Source organism: Muscardinus avellanarius (genome assembly GCF_963383645.1).
Source record: "Muscardinus avellanarius genome assembly, chromosome: 5".
Taxonomy (NCBI): domain Eukaryota; kingdom Metazoa; phylum Chordata; class Mammalia; order Rodentia; family Gliridae; genus Muscardinus; species Muscardinus avellanarius.
The window spans coordinates 90,774,517-90,793,827 of record NC_137790.1 but is presented as its reverse complement, the minus strand read 5'-3'; the positions used below and the strand labels follow the sequence as shown (position 1 = coordinate 90,793,827).

The 19,311-nt window shown below is 37.1% G+C and overlaps 1 protein-coding gene across 1 annotated transcript in view; it reads left to right on the top strand.

Moving 5' to 3' along the window:
• ATP11B (ATPase phospholipid transporting 11B (putative)) overlaps positions 1-19,311 on the top strand; it is a gene marked incomplete at both ends in the record, with an annotated part of 95,945 nt that overhangs the window by 56,547 nt on the left and 20,087 nt on the right. The window contains 7 exons of the mRNA XM_080696564.1: positions 298-366; positions 1,296-1,369; positions 1,443-1,546; positions 4,569-4,750; positions 8,780-8,983; positions 17,007-17,160; positions 18,259-18,361. Coding sequence (XP_080552690.1) covers positions 298-366; positions 1,296-1,369; positions 1,443-1,546; positions 4,569-4,750; positions 8,780-8,983; positions 17,007-17,160; positions 18,259-18,361 — 890 coding nt within the window. The remainder of the gene's footprint in view (positions 1-297; positions 367-1,295; positions 1,370-1,442; positions 1,547-4,568; positions 4,751-8,779; positions 8,984-17,006; positions 17,161-18,258; positions 18,362-19,311) is intronic.

The window sequence follows — 19,311 nt, the reverse complement described above, 5'->3', positions numbered from 1 at the left end:
AAGTACTGGGATCATATATATGTATCACCATGCCCAGCTTTAAAATTTCTTTTAAAAATCTGGTTACTATGAAATCTGTATAATAAAAGTTGTAAGAAATACTTGTGTTGGTATTGCTCTTGACCTTCTCTGATCCTTCAGGTTCTTAAAAGTAATGATTTATTCAAAGGAAATGTTTTAAAGTACATTTAAAACTTTGATTTTTAAATATCTTCAAGTTATAGTGATTTGATATTTAAATATAATATGATATATGATCTCTTAATTTTTACATGTCTTTATTCTTTTAATCCCTAGAATTGGCATTGTATTTATTGGCAATTCTGAAGAAACTATGGAAGTTAAAATACTTGGAAAACTGGAACGGTAATTTTATGTGTGTGTGAGGGTTTGTGAGTGTGTGTGTGTGTGTGTGTGTGTGTGTGTGTGTATACACACTGTGATATTCTCTATATTAAATATACAGTATAGAATAGGGATCAGTAAACAGACTCAGAGGCCAAATCTGACCTCCCGTCTATTTTTGTGTAGTCCATGAACTGTTCTTTTTAAAGGGTTGTGTTTATTCTTTATTTTGAAACAGGGTCTCACTAAGTAGTAGAGGGCTTCACTAAGTAGCTGAGACTGGCTGTGAGCCTGTGATCCTCCTGTCTCAGCCTACTAAGTATTGGGATTACAAGCGTGTGCCAACATGCCTGGTTTCATTTCATTAACTTATAAACTATCATTCAACTCAATGTTTTTCTTTTGAAATGTGAATAGTATTCCAATGTGTATAACATAAGATTTTTCTGAAAGATTTTTGAAACTTTACCTCACCTATCTACCCAAATTATTTTTCAGCTCCCTTGAGAGGTATTTGTTCCATTGGCCATTGCTCCCCCTCCACACACCCAGGTTTAGAATCACTGCTATGATGAGCATCTGATAATAGTGTGTATGAGCGTGTGTGTGTTTCTGTGTGTGTGTGTGTGTGTGTGTGTGTGTTACAGTTTTCAAATGTATTCTAACAGAAAAACGATTCTGAATCACTTAACATTTTTAGTGAGAAAAACTTGAAACTGGACAGATCTGGATTCCAGTCCTTGCTCTGCCACTCATAAACTTATTTTACTTTATACAGATGACTTAACCTTTTTGAGTGTAATAGCTCTCATTTTAAATGAAATGTAATTGAGATTAATTTCTGATTTTAAATTAGTATTTTATCTCATAGGTATTCTTTTATCTCATAGGTGTTCTTTCAAAATATGTATTTATCATTAAAGAGTAAGGTTTTTGTCTTTCTTTTTTAGATTCAAACTGCTTCATATTCTGGAATTTGATTCAAGTCGTAGGAGAATGAGTGTAATTGTTCAGGTGCCTTCAGGTAACCAATTTGAACTTTGATGAGTTTTTATTTACCTAATATTAAGAGTTTGATAACTTACTTTTTCTTTTAGGTGAGAAACTTTTATTTGCTAAAGGAGCTGAATCATCAATTCTTCCTAAATGTATAGGTGGAGAAATAGAAAAAACTAGAATTCATGTAGATGAATTTGCTTTGGTGAGTATAAATTTCTGTGATTTAAAAAAAACTCTAAACATAGTTATGAAAGATTTTTTTGCTTCATTTTTATAATCAAAAATTACAAGCCAGGCGGAGGCACACGCCTGTAATCCCAACATTTGGGAGGCTGAGACAGAAGGATCACAGTTCACGGACATCCTCAGCTAATTAGGCCCTTTGCAACACAGTGAGACCCTGTTTCAAAATAAGGAATAAAAATAAGGCTGGAGTGGTAGAGCTGGATCAGATGGTGGATCCATTCCCAGTTTTCTAAGGAATCTCCATACTGATCTCCATAGTGGCTGAGCTAGTTTGCACTCCCAACAACAGTGTAAAAGAGTTCCTCTTTCCCTACATCCTCGTCAGCATTTGCTGTTATTTGATTCCTTTATGCTTGCCACACTGATTGGGGTTAGACAGAATCTCAGCATAGTTTTGATTTTTCATCTCCCTGATGGGTAATGATGTAGAACATATTTTCATGGCCATTTGTATCTCTTCTTTTGTGAAGTGTCTATTCAGTTCAGTTGACCATTTCTTGATTGGGTTATTTGTTTTGCTAGTATAATATGCAAAGGTATATTCTGGATATTAGCTCTCTGGGTATTTTTCCAGAGGAGTTTAAATCAGAGAACTACAGTAACATATGCATATCCATGTTCATAGCAGCACAATTTGTAATAGCCAAAATATGGAACCAACCTAGGTCTCCATCAACAGATGAATGGATTGCAAAATTATGGGAAATACAATGGAATTCTATTCAGCTATAGAGAAGAACAAAATCATGTCATTCACAAGAAGATGGAAAGACCTGGAGAACATTATGTTAAGTGAGATCAGGCAAGCACAGAAAGAAAAGGGACATATATTTTCTCTAATATGCCCAAACTAGGGAGCTTTGGGGATACCAGAGGGACTCCAGATAATAGAGGGGAAATCTCATCAAAGCTAGAATGGAAGGCTAGGAGAGGAAGAAGGCTGAGGTTGATTAATGAAGGAGCTACATTCGAATATGTATAAAGTATGAATATAGCATGGTTAACCTGGACACTCATTTTTGGGAGGGGAGAAAGGGAAAACGGGGGAGGGAGAGGCCACCGAGCACAGTTTAAGTGTATACCACTTTCAATAAAAATAAATAAATAATAGAGCAGGATATGTAGCTCAGAGGTAGAATGTCCCTGGGTTCCATCCCTGGTACTGAAAAAAAAAAAAAAATTGCAGTTCTGTTACACTCCATTAGCTTCACATTTACATAAAAACTGATATTTATTCTGCTTAAAATGTGTCTTCTCTTCAGACCTATTATAGAGGCCCCTTCTGATTGTAAGGACTACTCAAACTGTGGTATTAGAAAAATGGGGTTGGTGCAGTCTGGGAGTATAGTTCAGTGTTAACAAGCTTGCCTAGCTCTGAATTCAAACTCCAGCACTGCAAAAAATAAAATAAAAAATAGAGAGGGTTGGAAGGGGCAGAGCAAAAGGATTTAGCAGGGCACAGTGACACATGCCTGTAGCTCCAGCTACTGGAGAGGCTGAGGCAGGAGGATCATTTGCACCCAGAACTTTGAGACCACCCTGAACAACTAACTTGAAAAAAAAAATTGCAGGGGGTGTTAACAAGCTCAATGGTAGAATCTAAGCAAGAGTCTGTGTTTACTCCCTAGAAGAGGGCTTAATAGCCCTCTATGGTCTTAATAGTCTCATAGTCTCTATAGTCCATAGTAGTCTCTATTATCCTTAGTAGTCTTACTTTATTAGAATATAAGGGGGGCTGGGCGTGGTGGTGCACGCTTGTAATTCCTGTGCTTGGGAGGCGGAGACAGGAGGATCACGTAGGTTCAAAGCCAGCTGCGTGCGCTGGCTTAAGAGACCTGTTTCCAAATAAAGTATATAAATAGGTATAGGAGTGTAGCCCAGAGGTATAAGGGTTCCAGGAACCCCAGTACCACCAAAAAATAAAAAATCAAAATAAATAAAATCAAAATAAAAGATTATAAGGGAATTAAAGTATGAAGAATCTAGAAACCTCATACATTTCTGGTGGCATTTTGAGTGGTGTAGCCACTTTGGAAAACAATTTGGCAATTCCTCAAAAGGCAAAATATAAGCCAAGTGTGGTGGCACACTATACTTGGGAGGCTGAGATAGTAGATTTGCTGGTTTGAGGCCAGCCTCAGCAACTTAGCAAAACCTTTTTTCAAAATAAAAAGGGCTGAGTTATAGCTCAGAAGCCTCCTGGGTTCAGCACTACAAAAAAACAAAAAAAAAAGAAAACATAAAACATGTAGGTGAAAGTGAATTTGTAAGTTGAAACAGTGAGTAGAACCTGAGGCTTTCTTCTGAGTATGATGAGGATACAAGATGCAATTATAGAACTTTCTGTCTTTTCATATAATAATTTTTTTGTTTTGTTTTGTTTTTGTGGTACTGGGATGCAACCCAGGGACATTCTACATCCGAGCTACACCCTCAGCTGTATTTTTTATTCTTTATTTTGAGACAGAGTTTCACAGGTTGCAAAGGGCCTCACTAAGCAGTAGCTAAGGCTGTCCGAGAATTGCTGTCCTCCTGTCTCAGCCTCCCAAATGCTGGGATAACCAGGTGCACCACCATGCCTGGCTTCCATGTAACAGTATTAAAACTACAAATAAAATAATGCTTAGGATCCTTTCTAAGCTCTAATATTATACAAATCAGTAACCTTAATGATCTTGAGCAACTTCTTAAAGACCCATAAGAAATTAAATGATCTTTGATAAAAGACCCATAACTCAAAATCACAAGGGCTCTGTGACATTTATTTCCTATCACTAAGTGATAGTACTTTTTAAATTATTTATAATTCATTTGTTGGTAATGGGTTCTCAGTTTTTTGGGTTTTTTTGCTTTTGTTTTATTGGATTGTTTTGTTTTTGTTGTGATGGGGATTGAACACAGGGTCCTCAGTTTATTTCAGTAACTTCATGGTTTTTCATTAGTGTGTCCAATTTTTGTCTTTTTTGTTGTTGTTTTAGAAAGGGCTAAGAACTCTGTGTATAGCCTATAGACAATTTACATCTGAAGAGTATGAAGAAATAGATAGACGCCTATTTGAAGCCAGGACAGCTTTGCAACAACGGGAAGAGAAATTGGCAAATGTTTTCCAGTTCATAGAGAAAAACCTGATATTACTTGGAGCTACAGCAGTGGAAGACAGGTAAGTATCAGATAAGTAAGAAATACCGTTTTTATCTCATGAAAGTTTGTGGGCGGGGGTGGGGGAGTACTGGGGTTCCTGGAAGCCCTTCTACCCCTGGGCTACACTCCCAGACCTATTTTATACTTTTTTTATTTTTGGAAACAGGGTCTCTTAAGCCAGCGAGGCTGGCTTCGAACCTGCGCGATCCTCCTGTCACCGTCTTCCAAGCGCAGGGATTACAAGTGTGTGCCACCACGCCCGGCATGCATGAAATTATTTTTAGCCAAGTGTCTAATATATGGAATAAGTTCTGGTTACTAACATCCTATAATAATTTGATATGTTTAAAATTAAAATAGAGAATTTAAAAGCTGGGCGTGGTGGCGCACGCTTGTAATCCCCGCACTTGGGAGGCTGAGACAGGAGGATCGCACAAGTTCGAAGCCAGCCTCAGCAACTTAGTGAGACCCTGTTTCCACATAAAATATAAAATAGGGCTGGGAGTATAGCCCGGAGGTAGGAAGCTTCTGGGTTTCACCCCCAGTACCACCCCAAAAAAAAAAAAAAATAGAGAATTAAAGCCTTAATGTTTCTTAGTATGTACTGTTTCATCCTTGCCAATTATCTTAAATAGATGAAAAAAAGCTGTTATCTTTAGTTTTTCCTATAGTCTTGAATTTGTAGACTGCTTCTTAGAGTGCCCTAGAAAGACATCCGCTTAATTCTCCAACCTTATCTTCTACCACTGTCCCTTTCTAATTTGTTTCTCCATATCACACTGACTGTAGATCACCTCTACACACCAACTGTACTTAAACTTGTTCTATTTTATACCTTCATTTCTTAGCAAGGCTGTATGTTCTGCCTGGGTGATTCTTCCCTATCCAACTATATACATTTATTCATAAACTATAGTAAAGATATTAGCCTTACTCCAGTAAGGCCTTTCTTGATACTGACCAGGATTAAAATTTTTCTTCATCATGAATTCTCCATGTTTTAGAGGTAGTTCTATTTTTGTTCTTGTGGTACTATACTATAATTTTTTGTTTGAAGAAAATTAAAGCAGAGAAACTGTTAGCCTATGAATTCCATGCAGATTTTTTTGGGGGGGGGGGTCTGGAATAGAACCCAGGGGCATTCAACCTCTGAGCTACACTCTCTGCCCTATTTTTTATTCTTTTTTTAATTAAAAAAAATTTTAATTTGTTATTGGTGCATTGTATTTATACATCATAATGGGGTAAAAAAGTTGTGTAGACATAAATGTATACATCACCCAGCCAGCCCCAACCCAGTCCCCACCCTTCTCCCTCCTCATCCCTCCCTCCCATGCTTGGCTTAGTAGTTGACTACTAAGTACATCCTCTGCTTTAAAGAGTTTCCTTCTTCCTCCCTCCCATCTCCCCAGTTAGGTTGCCTTATTTGCTCCTCTATAGGATCTATTTTTCACCTGGAGTTCTTCCTGTGACCCATTTCACCTTAGCTCACATATTAGGGAAAGCATCCAATTTCTTATCTTTTGTGACTGACTAATCTCACTTAGCATAATGTCCTCCAGTTCCATCCATTTCCCTGTAAATGCTGCAGTTGTGTTTTTTTAATGGCTGAGTAAAATTCCATTGTGTACATATCCCACAGTTCTGTAATCCATTCATCTGTTAATGAACATCTTGGCTGGTTCCATAGTTTGGCAATGATGAATTGTACAGCTATGAACATAGATACACATGCATTAGTTTGGTAGTTTGGTTTCCTTTCTTTTGGGTAGATACCCAGAAGTGGTATTGCTGGATTGAATGCTAAATTTGTTCCCATTCTTCTGAGGATTCTTCATACTGTTTTCCAAAGTGGTTGCACTAATTTGCAATCCCACCAACAATGTCTTAGAGTTCCCACTTCTCCACATCCTTGCCAGCATTTGTTATTGTTTGTGTTTTGAATGGTTGCCATTCTAGTTGGAGTAAGGTGGAACCTCAGGGTAGTTTTGATTTGCATCTGTCTGATTACCAGTGATGTTGAACATTTTTTCATACATTTATTGGCCATTTGAATTTCTTCTTTTGTGAAGTATCTATTTAGTTCACTTGCCCATTTTTTATTGGATTATTATTATTATTATTTTTAGTGTTGAGTTGCTTGTGTTCTCTGTATATTCTAGATATTAGTCCTCCCTCAGAGGAGTAGGTGGCAAAAATCTTCTCCCATTCCGTTGATTCTCAATTGAGGTTCTTGACAGTTTCCTTTTCTGTACAGAAAACTCTTCAGTTTCATGCAATCCCATGTATTGATTTGCCTTTTAGTTTGCTGTGGCTTTGTGGTCTTGTTGAGAAAGTTTTTATCTGTGCATATGTGTTGCAGTGTTGGACCTATGCCCTCTTCAAGGAGCCTCAAGGTCTCTGGTCTAGTTTCCAAATCTTTGATCCATCATGAATTGACTCTTGTGCGGGGTGAGAAAGTGGGATTAATTTCCAATTTTCTGCATATGGTTAACCAGTTTTGCCAACACCATTTGTTGAACAGGCTATCTTTTTTCCAGTGTATGTTTTTAGCCCCTTTGTCAAAAATCAATTGGTTGTAAGTGTGTTGACTTGTTTCTAGATCTTCTATTCTGCTCCATTGGTCTATGTATCTGTTTTTGTGCCAGTACCATGCTGTTTTTAATACAGTGGCTTTGTAGTATAGTTTAAAGTCAAGTATTGTGATTCTTCCTGAATGGTTTTTGTTGCTGAGAGCTACTTTGGCTATTCTGGGCTTTTTTGTTGTTCCAATTTTTTTTTTTTTTTTTTTTTTTTTTTTTTTTTTTTTTGGTGGTGGTACTGGGGATGGAACCCTTCTACCTCCGGACTACACTCCCAGACCTATTTTTTAATATTTTATTAGGAAACAGTCTCTTAAGCCAGCAAGGCTGGCTTCGAACCTGAACAATCCTGTCTCTGCCTCCCAAGCGCAGGGATTACAAGCATGCAACACAACGCCCAGCTCCAAATAAATTCAAGTACTGAGTTTTCTATGTCTGTGAGGAATTATCTTGGTAATTTAATTGGCATTACGTTGAATCTGTAGACCACTTTTGGAAGGATGGCCATTTTAATGATATTTATTCTGCCTATCTATGAACATGACGGATCTTTCCATCTTCTAAGATAGTCTTTGTTTTCTTTTTTCAATATTTTATAATTTTCTTTGTAGAGATCTTTTACCTCCTTGGTTAGGTTTATTCCTAAGTATTTTATTTGTTTTGGGGAGATCCTGAGTGGAAGTGTTTTCTGAATTTTTTCTCAGTGGATTTATGGTTGGTGTACAGAAAAGCTTCTGATTTTTTAAGATTGATTTTGTATCCAGACACTATTTCTTATTCTTTTTTTTAAAAAACAGGGTCTCAATAAGATGGAAGGCCTCATTAAGTAGCTGAGGCTGTCTGTGAACCGAGGTCCTCTGGTCTCATCCTCCCAAATGCTGGGATTACAAGCGTGCACCAACACACCTGGCTCAGATTTTTGTGTTTTTTTGGTTTTTTGTTTGTTTGGTGGTGTTTTTTTGTCTTTGTCCTTGAGCAATGTTTATACCACAGAAAAGAGAAGTGATTAGAGAGATTTTCTTATCAAAGAGAAAGAAAGACCTCCTTTTGATTTGAAAAATAAAACTTCCTAAGGGCTGAGGGTATAGCTCAGCAGCAGAGCATTTGTCTAGCATGCATGAAGCCCTGGATTCATCCCTAGCACTGCCAAAAGAGGTAAGTAACAGGGGAGGCTGCCAAATAAAATAGGAGTTTATGGATGTATAGGAGTATGATGACCACATAGTTAATTTGGCCTCATAACAACTTTGATGATATACTCCTCAAATGTGAAGGTGTAGATCTTAATTGGTCAATTTTTTATGAATCACATGATTGTGAGTCAGTTTATTCCCTAATGAGAGAAAATTTTGGTTATGTTACTATACTGTAATATTCCAGACTTGACTTTATATACATTATGTGGCTTATACCGAACAGTCAGAAAAGTATTCTCTTCAATCACATTTGTTTTTGCTTATTTTTAGACTACAAGATAAAGTTCGAGAAACTATTGAAGCTTTGAGAATGGCTGGCATCAAAGTATGGGTACTTACTGGAGATAAACATGAAACAGCTGTTAGTGTGAGTTTATCATGTGGCCATTTTCATAGAACCATGAACATCCTTGAACTTGTAAACCAGAAATCAGACAACGAATGCGCTGAACAGTTGAGGCAGCTTGCCAGACGGTAAGAATATAAGTATCTGGATCATACATTTCAGGGATTAACAGACTATAAAGCCTATAAGTCAAAGATGACCCATTCCACTGCTCATTTTTTTATAGCTTTTGAGCTAAAAGTAATTTCTGCAGTTTTTGATGGATGAAAAATAATCCAAAAAGCATTTTATGATGTGAAAGTTCTATGAAAATCATATTTTAATGTCTGTAAATAAGATTATTTTTTTTCCAGTACTGAGGTTGCGACCTGGGTTGCATTCTACCTAGGGGCTTTCTACCTTCGTGCTATATCCCAAGCCCTATTTTTTATTCTTTATTTTGAAACAGGGTCTTACTGAGTTGCAAAAGGCCTCACTAAGTAGCTCAGGCTGTCCTTGAACCCAGATCCTCCTGTCTCAGCCTCCCAAATGCTAGGATTACAAGCGTGTGCCACTAAGCCTGGCTATAAATAAAACTTGATTAAAATAGACCCACATAAATTTGTTTACCTACTATCAAAGACTGCTTTGTCACTGTAGCATCAGCGTTGAATAGTTGCAGCAGAGATCTTATGAAGATGCTGCAAACCACATGCACAGAATTACAGCTATTGATAGTGTGTACATAGTGGCATAAAGTGACATTTTACAATTGTGTGTGTGTGTGTGTGTGTGTGTGTGTGTGTGTGTGTGTGTGTGTTGTGGATGGAACCCAGGGACCTTCTACTTCCTAGCTACAGTCCCATCACTGTTTTATTTTTTATTTGGAAACAAGGTCTTGCTAAATTACTGAGGGCCTAAATTGCTGAAATTGGCCTCAAATCTGTGATCCTCATGTTTCAGCCTCTCAAATGCTGGGATTACATGTGTGCAGCCACCACATCTGGCACATTTTACTGTTTTTTATTGTCAAAACAGGAGAAGAAAAATGGACTTTAATAGCACAATTTTGGGCAGAGTGGAGATTATTTTATTACTAAATTAGATAGCAAATATATTATGAAATGATATTTTAGCTGTACCACTTGTTTGAAGACATTTTTCAAAGTTAAATTCTGAAATCTTAGAGTTCTATTGTATTAGAATATATAAAGACGCCCTGGGTGTGGTGGCACACACTTGTAATCCCAGTACTTGGGAAGGTAAGACAGGAGGATCTGAGGTTTTCAGCCAGCCTCAGCTACTTAGTGAGACCCTCTGCAACTTAATGAGACCCTGTTTCAAGATAAAGAATAAAAAAATAAGGCTAGAGGTATAGTTAGAAGTAGAATGCCCCTGAGTTCAATCCGCACTACCACAAAATATATACATACATACATATTTATATACACACATGTATGTATGTGTGTGTATATATATCTCTCTCTATGTGTGTATGTGTGTGTGTGTGTGTGTATATATATATACACACACACACACACACACACATACACACATGAAGACTCATTACAGACCAGCAGTCAGCATTAAGAGATGAACACTTGCAATTAATTTGATAGGAAGGACTTTAACACTTCCAAAGTCTTTTATTATTCACATATTTAGAAAAAGTTTTCTTTTTACAGAGCTTGTTGTCTTTCCTGCCTCTTCCTTCCCACGGTGTTCCCTGAAAAGGGAGTGTAAGCAGGTGTGTTGGTGCTGCCCTGATTAATCCTCACCCAGGAATGTTCCTAAGACCAGGTCGCAGTCCTATACCCCAATATCCATAAATGTCCATTCAGATTAGGTTTCATCCTGGACCAGATAGTAAAGAATTTTTTTTTTTCTTGTGTGCCTGAGGAAGAAACCCAGGACCATTACCTCCAAACTACACTCCCTGCTCTATTTTTTATTGTTTAGTTTGAAACAGGGTCTCACTAAGTTACAAAGGGCCTCACTAAGTAGCTGAGGCTGGCTGCGAACCACAATTCTCCTGTCTCAGTCTGGCACATGCTGGGATTTCAAGCATGTGCCACCATGCCCAGCTCGATAGTAAGTAATATTAACTTTGAACCACACTTCAAAATATTATACCCCCCAAAAAAAGATTAGCATTAGCCCGGTATGGTGGCATACACCTGTAATCCCAGTACTTGTGAGGCTGGCATAGGAAGATTGCAGGTTAAAACCAGCCTAAGCAACTTAGGAACACTTTCAGCAACCTAGCAAAACAAAAATAAAAAAGCACTGGGGCATAGTTCCAAGACAGAACGCCCCTGGGTTCAGTTCCCAGTACTACACATATACACACACCAAAAAATTTACTGTTCTTCTCATTGTTAGATATCTATTATAAAAGAAAAAAGTGTGCTTAATTATTACTATATTTTAACTTAATATAAATTTTGTTAAATTTCTTTTTTATTATATAAATACCTATGTAACATCTTCAGTTTTGCCTCTCTGTGCAATGTCTACAGTTGAAATACTTGTTGTCTATATCTTTACAGAAAATTTGCTGGCTCATGATCTAGTTTCACATAATCAAACTAGAAAGCTAATCTGCATGTCCTAAGAATATATACTACCATTTCTTTCTTGTAAATCTATTTTTTACAGGCAGATTGGATTTATGTGGATAGCTACATTTAACATAGTCTTAATTTTTTTTCTTTTTTTTTTATTGGTGCACTGTATTCATACATCATAATGGGATAAAAATAATACTTTTGTAGACATACATGCACACATCTCCCAGTTAGCCCCTACCAGATCCCCACCCCATTCCCTCCCCATCCCTCCTTCCCGTGCTTGGGTTAGTGGTTAACATCTAGTATTATAGCAATTTATCCAATTTTAATGATGATAATCTCACATAACAGTTTCATTTGTCTGATACCAAGTTTTTGATGACTTAAAGATAACATTTCAATATTTCTTTTTGCTTTTTTTCTTACTAGTGAATATTTTTTTTCTTTTTTTTTTAGGTGAAACAAGAAATAAATAAATACATTTATTTATTTTTCAGAAAAAATCTATCCTAATGTGGAATATGGACTCTAGATACCCAAAACGATCTCGAAAGAGAACAAAGCTAGAAGATGTATATTTTCTGATTTCAAACCATATAAAGCTACAATAATTGAAACAGTGTAGTACTGTTCTAAAGGCAGATATATAAACCATTGGAGTTAAATAAAAGCCTAGAGATAAATCCTTCCATATATTGTCAAGTTATTTTTGACAAGGTTTCCACGAACATTTGGTGGTAGAAATAATAATCTTTTAACTAGATATTGTTGAAAAATAATAATTACATGAAAAAGAATAAAACTGGACCCTTACCTAACACCATATACAAATATTAACTCAAAATAGATAAAAGACCTAAATATAAATCTTAAGACGATAAACTCTTAGAAGAAAATCTGGGTCATAAAATCTCATAACTTTGAAATTGGCAGTGATTTCTTGGATATGATTTCAATGGCACAGGCAACAAAAGGGTAAACTCCCTAAAAACTAAAAACATATTGTATATCCAAAGACAATGTAAACAGAGTTAAAAGTTACTGATAGAATGGGATAAAATATTTCCAAATGCTATATCTGAAGGTAAATTAATATTCCAACTAGAAATCCTAAAAATTGGCAACAATAAAAGCAAACAATACAATTTAGAGATAGGTAAAAGACTAACATAAATAATGAATCTCCACAGATAACCAATCTTAGTTGACTGTTGGAAACTCTTGTTTCTCTGGTTCTGGTGTGTGTTACCTATTTCTTCTTTGTAGTTAATCTCTTTGAGTATTTTCTCTAGTGCTGGTTTTGAAGACATAAATTCCTTCAGTTTCTGTTTGTCATGGAAGCTTCTTATTTCCCCATCTAATTTGACAGAAAGTTTTGCTGGGTAGGAAATTTTTGGCTGGAAGTTGTTTTCTTTCAGAGTTTGGAATATGTTACTCCAAGCCCTTCTGGCTCTCATGACTTGGTTTGGGAAGTCTGGAGTGATTCTAATTGCTTTGCCTCTGAATGTCACTTGGCCCTTTGTTTTTGTTGCCTTTAAGATTCTCTGCTTGGCTTCCACATTGGTCATTTTGACAGTTATGTGGCGTGGGGATCCTCTTCTCCGATCCTGTCTAAAGGGAGTTCTATAAGTTTCCTGGACCTTTGTATCGACCTCTTGCTCTATGTTTGGAAAATTTTCTGCTATTACTTCCTTGAAGAGATTGTTGATCCCTTTGGTTTCACCTTCTTTTCCTTCCTCTATTCCAATTATTCTTAGGTTAGCTCTCTTAAAATGGGCCCATATTTTTTCAATGTCAGATTCCTGCTGTCAGATTTTTTTTTCTAAGTTAGAAACTATGTGTTCATTTTTTAAATGATCATCTTCTAAGAGCGAGATTCTATTCTCCATGTGGTCTAATCGGTTGTTTGTACTTTGAATTGAGGACTTTACTTCATTAATTGCATCCCTTATCTCTTTTTGCCTCTCTCCGCATTCTTTTTGAAACACCTCTATTATTTCTACAGTTATTTTCCTGATTTGATCTTCTAGGAATCTCTGAATTTCTGTTTTATAATGTTCTAAAGTTGTGGAGTTGTGGGCATTCATTGCTCCATTGTTATTCCTCTTTCCCATGATTTCGGAAGTTTGTTCCTTCTCTGGGTTCTATTCTGGGTCACTACTACTTCACTTAAGGTGCTCTGGATCTCGAGTCTGTGGTATCTCAGTCACCACTACTCCTTTACTGGGTTGTATCACAGAGTCTCAGACCCTGCAAGTTAATCAAGGCTGCTTTAGACCATGGGGGGTACCAGGTTGGGCGTTGTCCTATGGTGTGATATCTCTGCCACTGCCACTCCCCCACTGGGTCAAGTCCCTGGAAGTACAGTACTGGGATTTTTTCCTCTAGGGCCCGCAATTTGACTCACTGTTGTTGAGTGCACTGATGGAGCTGTAGTGGACTCGGTGAATTCACTGCTGTTGCCGCCGGTGGCAATATGGTGCCGCTGCCACGCCCTCGGTCGTGAGGCTGGCGTATTTCTTCTCTGGTTTTGAGCTCCGCTCTGAATCCCTGCAGGGTGTGCTGAGCCCAGCCCCTGGGAACTTTAGATGCTCCCTGCACCGAGAAATCTGCCGAATTCCTCCCGGCTGATCTGCAGCGGCTCACCTCGGCTTGCTCTCCGCTGCTCCTCTCTAGAGCCTGGTGGGCTGTTGAGTGCTTTGGTCTGGAGCCGTCCGGTGAGTTTGCCACTGCCGCTGGCAGTAAAGCACTGCTGCCGCATCCTCTGATGTGAGGCCGGCGTATCTCCTCTGTGGCTCTGAGTTCTGTTCTGAGTCCCCCTCCTCTCTGGAGCCTGATGCTGCAAGGGAAGATGGCGCCCACGCCGTTCCATGCCGCAGCTCTGGCCGCAGTACTGCTCTCTGGTTTCTTTCTGGTGTCGTGTTTTTCCAGCCCTCTTTTTCTCTGTCCCTTGTATTTACATTTTTTGTTTCTCTGCTGATGGTGTTTTCTGGCTATGAAAGGCGCTGATTTTGTGGTAATAGAGATTGGTTGTTAGCGGGGCTCATAAGCCCCGCTTTTCTCCGTCGCCATCTTCCTGGAAGTTAGTCTTAATTTTTATAATAAATTATGAGTTACTTCTATTATGGGTGAGCATCAGGGCTAGTTTTATATTATGCATATTAGATTTCCTATAGATATCTTGTTATTTGCTTTTTTTTTTTTTTTTTTTTTTTTTTTTGGTGGTACTGGGGATGGAACCCAGGGACATTCTACCTCCAAGCTACACTTACCAGCCCTATTTTTTGTTCTTTATTCTGAAACAGGGTCTCACTGAGTAACAAAGACCCTCACTAAGTAGTTGAGGCTGTCTGTGAACCATGATCCTCCTGTCTCCACCTCCCAAATGCTGGGATTACAAGTGTGCACCAACATGCCTGGCTTTGCACTCTTTGATATTAGCCCCATAGAACACCAAAAGAACAAAGCTATAATTGTTAATATGCATTCAGTACTTTATCTTTTTTAGGTATACATCGATGTGGTACTAAAGGCTAGATTTTATAAAAGAAAAACTTTTATATATATATTTTGTGGTAGTACTGGGGATGGAACCCAGGGGTAAAATACAAACTTCTAAGGATATTTTAGCCAGGTAGTGGTACACACCTATCATCCCAGTACTTGGGAGGCTGAGGAAAGACTATCACACGTTCAAGGCCTGCATGCAGTAACTTAGCAAGACCCTGTTTCAAAATAAAAAATAAATAGGGCTGGGAGTTTAGCTCAGAAATAGAATAACCCACGATTCAATCTGCAGTAACACACACACACACACACAATTTTAGTTTTCTATATATGTGCCTTTAATGAATGTGTTACGTGAGCAGTAGTATTGTTCATTGCCCTTTTATACAAAAGCTTATAAAGTCAATAGTATAACAGTTAAATGAATTTTACACTTAGCGTCTTAACAAAATAAGAAACAAATTTTGTGTGGATCTAACAAAATACCTGCAACTAGATAATGTATAATGAATGTATTTGTTTTAGTTCTAGAGATTGGGAAATCCAAGATCAGGCAACCAGCAGGTTGCATGGTAAGGGCTGCTTCCTGCTTCTAAGATGGCATCTTGTTGGGTTGAATTCTGTGGAACAAAGGATGGGAAAGGACAAACTCCGAAGCCTCTTTTTATTAGGGCAGTAATCCCTAAAGACAGAGCCTTTATGATTTATTCGCTTCTCAAAAGGTCCAACTTCTCAGTACCACTAGAATAAGAATTAAGTTTTAACATGAAGCTTTGAGGTAACAAACTAAACCATTTGCTTTTTAAAATTTATATTGTATTTCAAAGATACATCTTTTTGATGAAATACATTTTCTAAGATAGTGACATTAGTCAATAGGATTTTTATCTGCAGACCTCAGTAACTAATTATCTGTTCTAAAAATTCTGATGAGCTGGGTTTGGTGCTGCATGCCTCTAATCCCAGCACTTGGGAGGCTGAGACAGGAGGATTGCAGATTCGAGGCTAACTCCAGTAACTAAGTGAAATCTTCAGCAATTTAGCAAAACCCTGTCTCAAAATAAAAAATAAAAGTTCTGGGGGTATAGCTAAGAGGTAGAATGCCTCTGGGTTTGATCCCCAATACCAAAGAAGAAGAAAAAGAAGAGGAAGAGGAGGAGGAGGAGGAGGAGGAGGAGGAGGAGGAGGAGGAGGAGGGGAAGGAAGAGGAGGAGGAGGAGGAGGACGACGACGACGACGACGAGGAAGAAATATAAATAATAATTCTCATCATTGACTCACACCTATGACCCCAGATACTTAGGAGACTGAAGCCAGAATTTAATGTCAGCCTGAGTAATTTATCAAGACCTTCTCAATATAAAAAATAAAACAGGGTTGGGGTCTATAGATGAATGGATAAAGAAAGTTTGATAATATATACACAATGGAATCTTATTCAGCAATAACTAATATTATTTGCAGGAAAATGGATAGAGTTGGAGAACATCATGCCAAATGAGATAAGACAGACTCAAAACTCGAAAACTCCTTTGTTTTGTCTCATATGTGGAAACTAGAGAGAAAAAAGAAAAGAAAAGGGACCTCATGAAAATTAGGAGAAGCCAGGCGTGGTGACACACACTTGTAATCCCAGCACTTGGGAGGCTGAGACAGGAGGATCTGGGTTCACGGCCAGCCTCAGCTACTTAGTGAGGCCATCTACAACTTAGTGAGACCCTGTTTCAAAATAAAGTATAAAAAATCAGGCTGGGGTATAGGTCAAAGGTAGAATGCCCTGGGTTCAATCCCTAGTACAATCCCTAGAAAAAAAAGAAAAAGAAAAAGAAAGAAAGAAAGAAGGAAAGAAAGAAAGAAAGAAAGAAAGAAAGAAAGAAAGAAAGAAAGAAAGAAAGAAGGAAAGAAAGAAGGAAAGAAAGAAAATAAAATTAGGAGAGACCAGGAGAGCAGAGAGTATGTACCCTGACAAAGTACTCTTATGTCAATAAGGCCTGTGGTTGAACTGCCCATTTTACAGTAAGAATCTTTTGTTCTGTGCATGTAAATAATACTGCTTCAAAGTATCTTACAGAGGATATATTATTTTGTCTTTTAGAATTACAGAGGATCATGTGATTCAGCATGGGCTGGTAGTGGATGGGACCAGCCTATCGCTTGCACTCAGGGAGCATGAAAAGCTATTTATGGAAGTTTGCAGAAATTGTTCAGCCGTAATATGCTGTCGTATGGCACCATTGCAGAAAGCAAAAGTATGTATATGTTATAAAAAGTTTCATGAAGATATTTAGATCTAAAAATATCCTTTCAGTGAATGCCTTAACAAGTTCCATATGATAGTATACAGTATATGAAACTTACTAGGAGTTAGTCACTTCCTATATTACAAATTATAACCATGTTAGACTTTTGGAATTCTCAGAGTAAATATTGAAGTTTCAAGTATCCATAATAACTTAGAAAGTCTGTTGAGTAGCAGTTTATGATCTTGCTGAAACACAAATTTGAACTGTGATAATTAATATTAGATAAAATAGTTGCTTAGCTAGTGAACGAGCCTGGGGAACTTTGAATTTATCTTAACCTTCAGGTGGTTCTGTTGATCTCTGATTATTCTTACATTCTTGTGAAATGATTCTTTGTTAAAAGTGGTTAATAAAGTTATAATAAAAGGTTATTAAAAAGTTAAAGAGCCAATTAACTGTAATGTGAAGTTATATACAGGAAATATTTTAATTTTAGCTACTTAGGTTTCAAGTGAAAGCCTACACAAACATGTTTTGTAATTCCACATTTGGAATTCAAGGTCTTAGATTATATCCTTCACAAGTATCCTTTGCAGTGCACATGTAAATACCATTTGTTCTACTTGTAAGTCCTATTAATAAATTTAGACACCCAATTTTTTTTTGGCTTTATGGAATTTTGTTACAGTACCTATATTACAGTTGGCGGGCCCCAGTGAATTTGTCTTTGTGGCAAAGTACCTGAGAAAGTAGGCCTGCAGGAGGAGAGACTTATTTTGGCTCTGGTTTCAGAGGCTTCAGTCCATGGCCTGCTGACTCCACTTCTCTGGGCCTGAGGTGAGGCAGAACGTCATGGTGGAAAACTTTTTGTTATAAAGTTCAAACTTAATACTCTGTTGTATAACACTTCTGGAAGGTATTTTTAAAATCCTAATGGAGACGTGAAACAAAAAAAGAATGCCAGTGCATAATATTGTCTAATATGAAATTAAATATTTTTCAGTACTGTTCTTACTAAGGATTCATTTCAGATAAATGACAGTATACATATACAAGAAAATTAAAAATCTATCACAAAGAAATAATTTATTGTTTATCTTTCAGGTAATTAGACTAATAAAGATCTCACCTGAGAAACCTATAACATTGGCTGTTGGTGATGGTGCTAATGACGTAAGCATGATTCAAGAAGCACATGTTGGCATAGGTGATTATTTTTTCCCTAAATTTTAAAGTTGCTATTCTTGTTTGGTGGTTTTACATTTTTTCTTTTATAAAGTACAATATCAAACACATAAATGAAAACTAAATGCAACATGGAAATATATTGCAGTGTATTTGTATCAGGAGCCTATTAGAATTAAGGCCACTCTTTAGAATATTTAAGTTCTAAATTTTAAAGAAAATAAATACTGCATTAGTGAATTTTGTCTTTGCCAATTTTCCTTCAAAACAAAAGTAATTTTTTTGCCATTTTGTACCCTATAAGTACTTTCACATATTAGTTTCCCCCTTTCAAACTACAAATTTATGATTGATACAGTTGTCTTTGTGGTTTTAAAATTGTTTTAGAATTACTATAATCAAGCCAGGCTTGGTGGCACATGCTTGTAATCCCATTACTTTGAAGGCTTAGACAGGAAGATCACAGGTTCGTGGCCAGCCTCAGCTATTTAGTGAGGCTTTCCACAACCTAGTGAGACTCTGTTTCAAAATAAAGAATAAAAGATAAGGCTGGGGGTGTCACTCAGAGGTAGAATGCCTCTGGGCTCAATCCCCAGTACCACAAACACACACACACACGCGCGCGCGCACACACACACACACACACACACACACACACACAGAATTACTATTACCATTTTACTTGTAAAACTAAAGATTCTGCAACACACTTTGAAGACAGTTTTAGAGAGAAGCAGTAACATGCAGTAATAAAGACAAAGATCTCAATTTTCAGATTTTAATACCTTTATTCTGATTTTCTAGTTTTGCCTAAAATTTTTATTGGTTTTTGAGTACTAATATATTAATAATTAATTACAAATCATTTTCAATTTTAACATATTTCAAACTATTTTCCTCTGTCATTTTATTTTTTGAAAGAGAGAAAAGAAAAATGTTTTTTTTTTAATTTAAGGATAAGATTTGAGAGTT